Genomic DNA, 13,134 nt, shown 5'->3' with positions numbered 1-13,134 from the left:
TAACTGAACAAGTAACTGCATTTCTCTCGACAGTTCTTACTCTCTGTCATTCAACCACTTGCCGAGCATCAATTCATTTTCCGATTTTTTTTTTCACTTCACCAATTTGCTTTCGATATCAGATGCGATTTATATACTGGCATCGAGTGCTTTAGCAATGTCTCTGTGTGATTTTGTTCAACAATTGCTTTCAGACATTCATTGTCAAGAGTGTTGGGCCGTTGTCTATCTTTTTCATCTTTGCCGCTTTTTATTCATTACTACCAATGAATTTCTTCGTATTGTCCAATTAATTACCGACCATTCTCTCAATTCTGCGTTGATATTGCTGACTTTCCCAGAAGCATTAAAGCCGAGTCTGATTTTGTCATTGCCAGAAACAAAAGCGGATGCAGTTAAACATGCCATTAACTCTCACTTTTCATTTGTCGTTGACTTTTTTATGAAACACATCATCTAAATATCAACTTAACACGCAATGAAAAAACATTAGCTTACACGACACATGGTATAAAATTTTTAACATGTCACACTATTTCAGTTTACCTGACCGCCGCCTAATAATTAATTGTTACCATTTGCATAAAAAAAAAGTGTTACGAGTTGTTCGATCATGAATTACTAGAAATGGAAGACGAAGCTCAATCATCTATTCAATAAAATCTCTCCCGGTTCTACCTCTGTTATTAAAATCAATATAAATAAAACAGTAGATATGTGTGTTTGCTCGAGTAAATATTTAACCGATAAACTCTTAAACTACTGCTCACATAACACTGAAATTGACGAGAAATAGTCACCAGGGATGATTTATAACGAGTAAAACTTTTGTTTAGATGGATGAATAACGCGTACGGAAATATCGGCAAGTTGAAATGCAAACTGTTCATTTCAACTTGCCGACATATTTGTACTTCTTTTTGCGAATGCTCAAATTCAATTCATTGCTCCAAGTCGTTTAATATCAAGTATTTCTTACCGATATCTCGATAGCTACATCGGTAGTAAGAGAGGCGGCTGAAGCGCTAAATGTTTTGCTTTCGATTTTAGCTAATGACACCCAAATGATTTTTTTTTAATTTTTAAGCGCACTATTATATATTAGGTACAATATAATATTCAATAGAGAATTTACTCTGTAATAATAAACACAAAATCTGCATGAATTAAAATATATTTAAGCGTATTTTATGACAGAGCAAGGCCGGGTTAGTCTTATAGAAAACATATTGGAAATGTATAAAACATTAAGGGTTGCATATAAAACACTTCAAAATAGCAAGTTATATTCAAGGTTTTAATAGTAAACGTTTAAAGAAATTAAATGATAATTTATAGTTGAATTTTAAAAATAGAAACATTTATTCAATTTCTGATTTAAAATTTAATCCAAAAATGAAAAACATGACATTTAATTCAAAAATAAAAAACAATAACGACATTTTCTCTCATCAGGCAATGAGTATATAAATGCTTCACTTGTAAATTTCTTTGTTTTCATGTGAAATATGAAGGACAATATTTTCAACTAATAACAATATTTTACGTAATAACAATATTTTAAGTAATAACAATCTTTTACGTAATAACAATATTTTTAAGAAATAACATTTTTTATGTAATAATAATATTTTAAGTAATAACAATATTTTAAGTAATAACAATATTTATACGTAATAAAAATATTTTAAGTAATAACAATATTTCAAGTAATAAAAATATTTTAAGCAGTAACAATATTTTAAGCAATAATATTTTGAAGTAATAACAATATTTTTAAGTAATGACAATATTTTGAAGTAATAACAATATTTTTAAGTAATAACAATATTTTAATTAATAACAACATTTTATGTTATTACAATATTTTAAGTAATAAAAATATTTCAAGTAATAAAATATTTTAAGCAATTACAATATTTTCATGTAATGACAATATTTTAAGTAAAAACAATATTTTTACGTAATAACATTATTTCCAGTAATAACAATATTTTTAGTAATAACTATATTTTTAAGTAATTACAATATTTTAAAGTAATCCCAATATTTTTAAGTAATAACAATATTTTTACGTAATAATAATATTTTAAAGTAATAACACTATCTTAAGCAATAACAATATTTTAAGTAATAACAATATTTTCAAGTAATAACAATATTTTACGTAATAATAATATTTTAAACTAATAACAAAATTTAAAGTAATAACAATATTTTAAGAAATAATAATATTTAAAGTAATGACATTTTCAAGTAATAACAATAGTTTAAGTAATAACGACATTTTCAAGTAATAAAAATATTTCAAGTAATAACCATATTTTTAAGTAATAACAATATTTTTATGCAATAACCATATTTTAAGTAATAGCAATATTTTTATGCAATAACCATATTTTTAAGTAATAACAATATTTTAAGTAATAACCATATTTTTAAGTAATAACAATATTTTAAGTAATAACAATATTTTAAGTAATAACAACATTTTCAAGTAATGACAATATTTCAAGTAATAACAATATTTTTAAGTCATAACTATATTTTAAGTAATAACAATATTTAATTAATAATAATATTTTTAAGTAATAACAATATTTTAAGTAATAGCAATATTTTCAAGTAATGACAATATTTCAAGTAATAACAATATTTTTAAGTTATAACTATATTTTAAGTAATAACAATATTTAATTAATAATAATATTTTTAAGTAATAACAATATTTTAAGTAATAACAATATTTTCAAGTAATAACAATATTTCAAGTAATAACAATATTTTTAAAGTTATAACTACATTTTAAGTAATGACAATATTTAATTAATAATAATATTTTAAGTAATAACAATATTTAAGTAATAACAATATTTTCAAGTAATTTACAATATTTCAAGTAATAACAATATTTTAAGTTATAACTATATTTTAAGCAATAACAATATTTAATTAATAATAATAATTTTTAAGTAATAACAATATTTTTGAGTAATAACAATATTTCAAGTAATAACAATATTTTTTAAGTAAAACAATATTTAAGCAATAACAATATTTCAAGTAATAACATTTTTTAAGTAATAACAATATTTTAAGCAATGACAATATTTTAAGTAATAATAATATTTTTAAGTAATAACAATATTTTTAAGTAATAACAATATGCATCAAATAAATTACAATCGTTTAAAATACTCCTTGCACAAATTGGTAAAACTTTTGCACCGACCAATTTTTAAACTTATACTTATTGTTTTTAATATAATTATATTAAAAAATTTCAATATAGTCACCTATATTAATTTTTTAGATAGCAATTTATATTAATATTGAAAAATATAAATGTATATTTAAATTTTAAATTATAACCCTAGATTTGAAATTTTAAAATATGAACTTATCTTTAAAAGACGTAATTTTATACCATTATTCGTTTTGTCGTTTAAAAATTACAAGTTTTAAGATGTAGCTCTAGAAAACAGAACTATTTGGCCCGTTCATTAAGAACAAAGTGTAGTATCTGTTCTGATGCTACAATTGGTCTATTCTCTTTTCGGTCTGTGAATAGGAAATCCTCCTGCACTTTTAGAAATGAGACACGCATTTCTGTATATTTGTAGTAAATGAAAACGTCGCACTGAATGAAAAACAAAATGGAAGAATTTATTGGATAAGGTCCGAGTGAAAAAAGTGAAGAGTTTAAAGTTCTTTGGGCTGTCAAATATTGATCAGCACTCATCTTCAGGCGAATATCGTCAATGCTGGAGTATCCAGTGGACAGGGAGGAAAGAACGAGAGAAAGGGTTCTTTCTTTTTTGTTGCCAGAGCTCTCTCTCTCTCTCTCTCTCTCTCTCTCCCTCTCTCTCTCTCTCTATCTATCTATCTATCTCTTTCTCTATCTATCTATCTCTCTCCCTTTCTCTCTCTCTCTCTCTCTCTCTCTCTATCTATCTATCTATCTATCTATCTCCCTTTCTCTCTCTTTCTCTCTCTTTGCTGACCCACCGGGATTCCCAAAGGGGTTGAGGAAGTTCCTCAAGGGACAAATAGAATCAATGCGTTTTACAAGCTGATTGGTCAGTGTTTGGTCAAATCGCCTCGCACAGACATTGATTCCTGAGAGAAAATAAATCTTTATCTTGTTCATAACTGCTGCAGACTTAAATGATTTTAATGTTTGTACCATTCCCAAGTTCCCCTTTTTGGGATAGGACGGAATTTTCTCTCACATTAAAAACCAACTTTGTGTTAAAATCCTCCCTCATGGGGAGGCAAAGGGTCATTAAGATTTAGTTCTATGACGATTCTTTTTGTTTTCTTTTGAAAACGACATGTCCAACAACTATATGAGAGTTTCGGTACCATTGTCAATTTTTAGGTGGGTGCGCGGCAAAGTCTAAAGTCGCCGGCTTTTCTAATCGAGTCGAACTATCAAACGAAACTCGGTGCAAAGTGAAGATGCAAAACAATCTGCTCTTATTATCAGTTCCCATTGAACTTTTGAACAGCCTACGTGACAGAACAAAGGCGAAAAGAGATTTGCAAAGACGAGTAAATCATTTCATAAATCAAGCCAATTTTCATGACGTTTTGATAACGAGGATAAAAAAAAATGTCACGTCAATAGATTGAGTCATTAAATAAATTTAGGTTTTTTTAATGGAAGATGAAAGTTCATTAATGAAAAGAAAAGAAAAATAATATTGTTCACTCAAAGATTGGCTTATCTGCAAACACAAAAGAACTTTATATATATATATATATATATATATATATATATATATATATATATATATATATATATATATATATATAATATATATATATATATGTGTGTGTGTATATAATTTCACTATTGAGGAAAGTGATAACATATAAAAAAAATAACAAAGTTTCATTAAACAGGGTAACATTGGAAGAATAAATATTTCTTCAAATTACCACTTTACAAGGAGCAGACGTTCATATTGTTGTTCATTCTCAAAATGTTAGGCTTTTTATTAGTAACAATCTGAGTACAATTGTTTCGGCCCAATGTTGGCATATGACTTTATAATAGCTCATTAGTTATAATTTTGTACACCTGGGCAGTTCATCAGCGCATAGAAAAATCAGATTTTCCAACGTTTTCACATCCTATGAACAGGACTCCTTTTTTACCATGGCGGTACTCACGTTTTTGTATCCACAATACATATATATATATATATATATATATATATATATAATGCGCCAAGTAAACATTATCAGCATGTTATAATAATGTGTACTTGCCTTTTACGCCCCATGCGAGTAACGACTTCCTTTGCTTTCTTTTTACCATGATTTATCTTTTAACTTTCTGTATTCAATAGTAGAAGTTTTGTGCAATAATCAGCGTTTTATAATTAGATTTCAAACTACAAGTATTATTTTTATTTTACTATAATCAAATTTCAATATAATTTCATTTTAACCAACATACGTGTTTTATTATTTTCAAACTCCAAACCTAATGATAATATAATAATATGCAAATAAGTTTTCTTTTTATTTCGCGTTCAAAATATGCAAATAATTTTTTTATTTCGCGTTCAAAATATGCAAATAAGTTTTTTTTTATTTCGCGTTCAAAATATGCAAATATTCAAAATATGCAAATATTCAAAATATACAAATATTCAAAATATGCAAATATTCAAAATATGCAAATATTCAAAATATGCAAATATTCAAAATATACAAATATTCAAAATGTGCAAATATTCAAAATATGCAAATATTCAAAATATGCAAATATTCAAAATATGCAAATATTCAAAATATGCAAATATTCAAAATATACAAATATTCAAAATATGCAAATATTCAAAATATGCAAATATTCAAAATATGCAAATAAAAACAAAACTGTAAATTGTTTTGCTTTTTTACGAATTTGATTTGTATTTTTATTGCAAGTTAGAATCGTTTTCAAACAAAAACAAAACAAATATTTTATGTTTATTTAATAAAGAATGCAAGAGAGCTGTATGCTCAGTCCGTTAGTTCAAAGTAGCTTAGCAGCGGCTTGGTTCCCACCAGTTTTGGTAAATAACAAACAGACTCTTGAACAGAGGCGTGTGCTCTATCTCAACTATCATCAATGGACCTAAGTTAATCTCATCAGCATCAGACAAAGCCAAACTCTTCGCCAAGAACTTGCCGCTAAGCACCACCACCCGTATTCCTTCCTGTATTTGAAACTACGCCATGCGACATACAAATATCTTTGCACAATGTTGCCAAGCTAATCAAAAACCTTGATTCCAATAAAGCAACTGGCCCTGGCGGCATTCATATTATTGTACTGAAAAAGCTTCAGACAGAACTAGCTCTCATGCTTACAAAGCTGCTTGAGCGTTGTCTTAAGAAGAATTGTTTCCTAACACCCTGGAAGACCTCATCAGTATGCTCCGTATTTAAGAATTCAAGTGATCGGTCATCTCCCTCTCAGTAAGTCTTCTGTACGTCATCAGTAAGTTGCTGGAATCTGTGTTCAATTGAGAAGTCGCCAACCACCTCAGCAAAAATAACTTGCTTAGTAGCATACAATATGCTTTCTGTTCTGCTAGATCTACAGCAGATGTGCTAACGGTTATGTCTCATAGGATTAACGAATATCTTGGCAGATGTTTCCTTTCCAGGACAATTGCTCTTGACATATCAACGGCCTTTGATAGGGTATGGCATAAAGATCTACTCCACAAGATCCGCAGCTATATTATAGCTGGAAATGTCTCAATTATTAAATCATTTCTCTCTGATAGGTTCATAAGAGTAGTGGATGATGGGCAGAAATCATAAGCTTACAGCATTAATGTTGGAGTTCCTAAGGGGTCCATCTTACGCCAAACTATCTACATCGATGTCCTCCCAGATGACATCCTAAGATCATTCGTAGACATTTATGCTGACAACACTATGATCTATGGAAAGACTTCAAAGGCCAAGTTCTCTCTTCTTTGATCTTCAGCACGTGGCATAATAGGGAAAGAGGTGACTGGTTATTTTTAATGCATCTAAAACCAAGCTTCTTTCTTTTCATCATCAACGCTCTGATCCCCGTCCGACATCAATTGAAATGAATGACTCTTCTTGAGAAGGCCCCAAGGTTTTACAAGCTTCTGTGTCTGACCTTTACTCCTAATCTGAAATGGTACATGTATATCAAATCCGTTGCCAAGGTCACTGAAAAAAAAAATGATGGAATACTGCTGCCATATCTGGGCAGGAGCTGCTAAAAACAGCCTATCCTGCCTTGACAGAGTACAAAATAGACTTCGTGGCTTAGTGGGGGATGCCCTTTTCTCTACCTTGCAACCTCTTTCCCACAGAAGAGACGTTGTGAGCCTATCCTTGTTTTATCGTTATTTCCATGGCAGGTGCTCGTCTGAACTCCAATCTCTGGTCCCCCCTTCGCCAATCTTTCACGAAAAACACCCGTCTAGCCGAATCCACTGTGAAAAATTTCCCCCACTCTTTATCTGTGCCTAAATCAAAACGTGGATTCCACGAACAAAACTTCTTGCTTAGAACTGCACGCCTGTGGAACTCTGTTCCGTCTGCCTGCTTCCCACCTGACTACAACTTGGATGTGTTCAAGTCCAACGTTAGCAAATTCCTAATGAACCGCCCCCTTAAGTAAACACTTCATCAAATCTCCGCACTAACGTAATGTACTTGCAATAACCCTTATCCCTGAGTGGCTTCCAGGCCTTGATAAGTGGTGACCACTGTGTAAAAAAAAGTCATTCTACTGTTCCAGTTAATATCTCACTGCTGATGCAATTGTTTACTTGTATAAAAGCCAAGTACGTCCACAGCTGGGCGGAGGCTGCTAGAAATATCTTGTCCTGCTTGAGAGAGTTCAAAATAGACCGTAGCCTAATGGAGGATTCCCTTTTCTCTTCCCAGCAACCTCTTTCACATAGAAGAGCCTGTCTCTGCTCTATCGTTATTTTCATGGCAAGTGCTCGTCTATGGTCTCCCCTCGCCAAACTTTCACGAGAAACACTCGTCTAGCTGAAGCAACTATCAATATCATTTCTTATTCTTCTTGCAGATTTTTTTCTAAAGGCCATATGAGATAACATTATTGGTTTTACATCTATTTCCAGTTTTATAATAGCGAGAATCCAATTAAGTATTTAATGCTGCCCTATATCCTGATCTTCTATGCGCATTATTATGTTTTTTATTGAAAATATTTTAACTAGCGGAAAATTTTGACATTCTATTAGAAGTGTTATTAATTAGCTTTCCTTTTCTTTGTTCGGAGTGGTTAGATTGTTAATCAATAATGTTTTCTGGTTTGTCTTATATGTATACTCCTACAAATTTGGAGAGTTTTGTGTATTGATATTCATATTAAAACTCCTGTTTTCTATTTATTTAAAAAGAAAATACAACTTTCTCATATATGGATTGCGGAATTGCATTTATCTGTAAAAGATCTAGTAAATTTGCATATTCTTTTAAACATTCATTTTAATTAATTTCCTATTAGTTTTTTCGGTTCTCTTATGGGAGGATCATCTTTAGTTAACTATTACATGTAATTATATTCATGCAGATATTCTACATGGTTTATACTTGCATAATATTTGCGTAAAAAGGTTATATAAACCTCTTTCTATATATATTTATGTATGCGTATATATATTTGTATAAAAAATTTGGCCTACCATACTCCCGCCAGTTTTTGGTCTGCATATAGAAGTCTCACCCTATAAACAAAAAAAGGTAATCTTTAGGAGGATAGATATGACGGAAGGTCGGGAAGGTGGGGATAATAAAAGAAGAGCACTCTAGCCTTTTTAAAATAGCCTGCGCAGCCCCGTTTGTATTCCTTGGTAGGTATCTCTCGGGCAGTAAGCAATAAACCTATTCCATCCGAAAACCTTAGAGAATGAACCTCCCAAGACTATCCAGAACCCTACCTCAGCCCGACAGATGCAAGGTCATGCTCATGCTCAAAAATTTCTAAGACTATCAGATTTTATCGAAGGCGTATCCTTTATTGGTATGAATATAACCTACTCAGATTGTGCCAGGTAAGCATTGTTAGTTGTACAATAAACACAATGACAAGAAAATTGTGAAATAGATGAGTACTGCGAGGATAGTATCATAACTACAAACTAGATACTTCACTTCCCGTTTACTCAGCCTCAAAAAAAGAAAGAGATAATATCTGAAGATTAGTAAAAAAAAAAAAAAAAAAAGAGTAATGCCCCGATTGTTTGTATCATGACAAAATATTCTACTTATCTCGTAAACTGAGCACTAACAGTAATTAGACTGAAATGAGCATTAGAAGATAGTATGATATATTAAAATACAAAACTTAAATCAAATAAAACTAGTATCTATTAAATAATTGGGCACATCTACAGTTTAAAGCCCGGCGAACGATGGAAACCACTGAATTATACCGAGCGAACTGAAGTCAATAAAAAAAATCGAACAAAATAGAAAAAATAAAACAAACAACCTACCGTAATAATTTCATAAATTTTACTGTTTTATTTATTTTTTTATGGCAACTGTTTTCTGTTTTTTGGGGAGGCGTTAAAAATTTTGTTTCTTTGAATTAGTGAACAAATATATTTTTGTTGGTGTGTGGAAAATTATTTTGGTATATTTAGTTTAAATACCTCCAACCTCCCCATGTTAAGAACGATTTTCGATGTTGGGGGTGTTTATTCCGAAAGCCGTTCTTAACACGGGAAAGTTGGGGTTGTTTATACTATGCTGGGGCAGGTCGTAAAATACCATTATTTTTTCCTTGCAAACTCTTTCCTTTCTTTTATCCTAATTTTATCGTCTGCTCGCTCGCGTCTTTTTTTTGCTCACTCGGTATAATCCGGCGGTTTCCGGCGTTCGCCGGGCGCTGCCGAGCGAAACTCACGGAAAAACGGGCTTTAAACTGCAGGAGTACGAATAGTTGTGTTTTTGTATTCATCGCCGTGCACAAACGCTAAAATAAAAGGGATATTTCTTCAAAACTAACTGCGGCAATAGTATTGATGTAATTTTTCTTTGTATATGCCAACAAGAAGCAGCCGACAACTTATTTTAACCGAACAAATTTAATTAAAGATTTTGCAAATAAACGTATCAAAATTCATGAAGAGAAATGTATAAAATATAAAGCTGAACATGAATATTTTGCTTTTAATATATAAAGAATCTCTCTAGTCTGAATTTCGGATTTTTTCATCAATGGAATTTTTCTTACAGTGTCTATATTTGATTCTGAATAGCCATTTTTTATTTTATTTGTCTCGTGGCTAGTTATCTGTAATAAAATATGCATTTTAGTTCATTTTAAAATACTTATTTTGGCTTGGAATATTAAACTAAAGCCATGTTTCACAAATTACTTTCAATGCTTCGTCTCTAACAATATTCAGGTAACATTATTTTACATGAATATAAACTTATTTATTTTTACCATTATTTGCATAATATAAAAGGTATAGTCATTTTATGTATAAAAATCTATTTAAAATGTTGAATCAATGACATGTCACAGTCGGTCTTCAGTATCACTCTTATAGGTTTTAATATTGTTTGTGAATTTATGCTTACGGCAAGTCTACTTATGTAATTAACTTCTGAAATTGAATAGTTTTGTAATATTTCAAAAAAACATCATTTCAATGAAAAGGGCAACTAGTGTTTTTACGTAGTCCTGTCAATATACATTAATACAAGTATCTACATATATATCCGATACGATTTCTCTTTATTTAACTTAATTTCATTTTCTTGGCAGGCATGGACACAGAAGACCCCAAAGAATATTTACATTTGCCCGCCGGTCCATCGAATAACTATGCACTGGTTTATAATAGAAAAGGTAAGTTTTTTTTTTTTTTGGGGGGGGGGGTTAAACAAAAAATAAAATATCTTATATTTTAAATAGTCCAATTTTTTATGTGGATCTCAAATAAATCTAAGAATATTTTTTATGTGGGTCTCAAATAAATCTTAGAATATATATCGATGACTTGTGATAACATACCATTTAACAATATAGAAGTCTTTATACAAACATGCGGGTGTTGATACGAGGGTTATTCTAAAAGTAAGGCCTATTTTTTAACTCAAAAACTAAAACGTTGAAGATCTATGAAGACGAGAGTGATACCATTAAAACACGAGGTCTTTTGTGCTCAGAATATATTTTTCTACATGGCCACCACTCATCTTAATGCACTTTTCCAACCTATGCCTGGGTTGTTAAAAGTTTGAAGCGCGTTTTGTAGCCACTCTGAAATCGACGAACCCCTCTTTTAACTGTGCTGACATCAACTGAATCGCCTTCGTAAATTTTTAACAGGCGCCGGTGCATGTTCATCAGTTCAGTTTTTTCTGCATGAAGGAATTCAATGTAAATCCCCACAACACCCTCTTTGAAGCGTTTTCGTAAAATGGTTTCTTTTCAATATCTTTTCCATTTTGTGATTAATTCTCAAACGTGCTGCAAATTTCCTTTTCTCCCAGACTTTTGTTGTTCAGGCGCCTGCTGAGGGACCCAAGGTCCAATGTGTCATACATGATCTCGATTGGGTCTTCTAACTCTTACTTTGTTCTGGTGGGGGTTCATTTCATATCTTTTCTTCAATTGATTCATATGTCCCCTGGGTGTAGATCTTCATCAAGGCCAGAGGTTTGGGAAATTTCAGATATCTTGTAATTCATATGCAAAACTAGGAAAACAAATGACTATGATTGAAACATTTTATGTAAAAAAGTGCCAAAAATAGACTCTGAATGATGGATGATCTCTTTAATGTGCAAACTTAAGGGCACATAGTCAACTACACAATTCTGGTCATTACCTTTTCAACAAGCTATCAGCTGAATTCTGATCAATAGTCGCTAAGATTTGGAACTTATAAAATTGCCAAAATAGGTGGTATATCTATGAATATATCTATACTGGTAGCCAAATCGAATATTGCAATGATCATATCTTTGGTTCTATGGAAAGAAAATACATGAAAATTTGCAGGCTTTTTGGAGATTATAATTCTATTCTATGGTTAAAATTTTATGACTATTGCTAAAAAAGAATCTATGTTTTCAAACCAATAAAATATGCCCAAATTTGCCTACATTTGTATATATAGTGTCCTACAGGACAGCTTCAATTTTGCTGCTTGTGCTATCTACCCTGTGGCCTTGTCAGGCCACTAATATATATGCCCGGTCGCCAAATTCGTTTAAGTATATTAAATTCTTGTAGATTTCATATTTATTAGTATAGAGCAAATTCTTTGTTGATTATTATTTGGTACCCAATAAATATATAGCAATGATTTCAAAAGTTTTAAAAATGCCTTCGGTGTCATCAACTGGAATCGAAACAAAAACATTCAGCACTCCAATCTTAGTCATTATTTAGCGCTTCAGATTTCACAGTAACTGTCTGAGTTATCGCCAGATTTTAAAAAATGCTAAAAATCAAGCGATTTCAAGCTAAAAATAAATATGTGCGCATTCTCCGACGTTAGTCAATTTACTTAAGGCTAACATTTTGTTTAGATTATGACCTCTAAGAAGCTATTTTTACAGGCTAGAAATCAGATTGATATCTTTCCCGAGATCCAAATACCCTATATATCAAGATTACAGTCTGTAAACAAAATATTCAGAGAGGAGTACAGTAGAGAAGTTTCATCTGGAATTAGAATGCTGTTTACTCTATTTAGAAATTTATAAAAAAGTCCTCTCCTGAATGTGCTGCTGCCATCGTGCACAGAAGTCACTTTTTCCATATCTACCAACGTAATAGATGCACTGAAACTAAAGCTGCTTTCAGGACCGCCAGCAACCACTGTAAAAGAGTAATAAAAAATGCAAGAGAGCTATATGCTCAATCCGTTAAATCCAAAGTAGCTGAGCAGTGGCTTTGTTCCCACCAGTTTTGGCAAATAACAAATAGGATCCTGAACAGAAGCATGCGCTCTACCCCAACCATTATCAATGGACCAGAGGTCATCTCGTCAGCATCAGACAAGGCCAAACTATTTGCCAAGAACTTTGCAGCAAATTCTACCCTATGCGATGTAGGCCATCAACTTCCTGTATTTCCTCCTA

At 31.2% G+C, this 13,134-nt stretch overlaps 1 protein-coding gene across 1 annotated transcript in view; it reads left to right on the top strand.

Annotated features, from left to right (window-relative positions):
• The window catches only part of LOC145258293 (uncharacterized), a 220,479-nt gene that overhangs the window by 4,564 nt on the left and 202,781 nt on the right, over positions 1–13,134 (top strand). Inside the window, exon 2 of the mRNA XM_080116327.1 lies at positions 10,805–10,888. Within this exon, the coding sequence (XP_079972453.1) occupies positions 10,805–10,888 (84 nt within the window). The remainder of the gene's footprint in view (positions 1–10,804; positions 10,889–13,134) is intronic.

The sequence above is a fragment of the Euprymna scolopes genome, chromosome 33 (genome assembly GCF_053919585.1).
Source record: "Euprymna scolopes isolate OS-2025 chromosome 33, ASM5391958v1, whole genome shotgun sequence".
In the NCBI taxonomy this organism is placed as follows: Eukaryota; Metazoa; Mollusca; class Cephalopoda; order Sepiida; family Sepiolidae; genus Euprymna; species Euprymna scolopes.
Note: the sequence above shows the minus strand (reverse complement) of the source record. Positions and strands in the feature narration are given on the sequence as shown.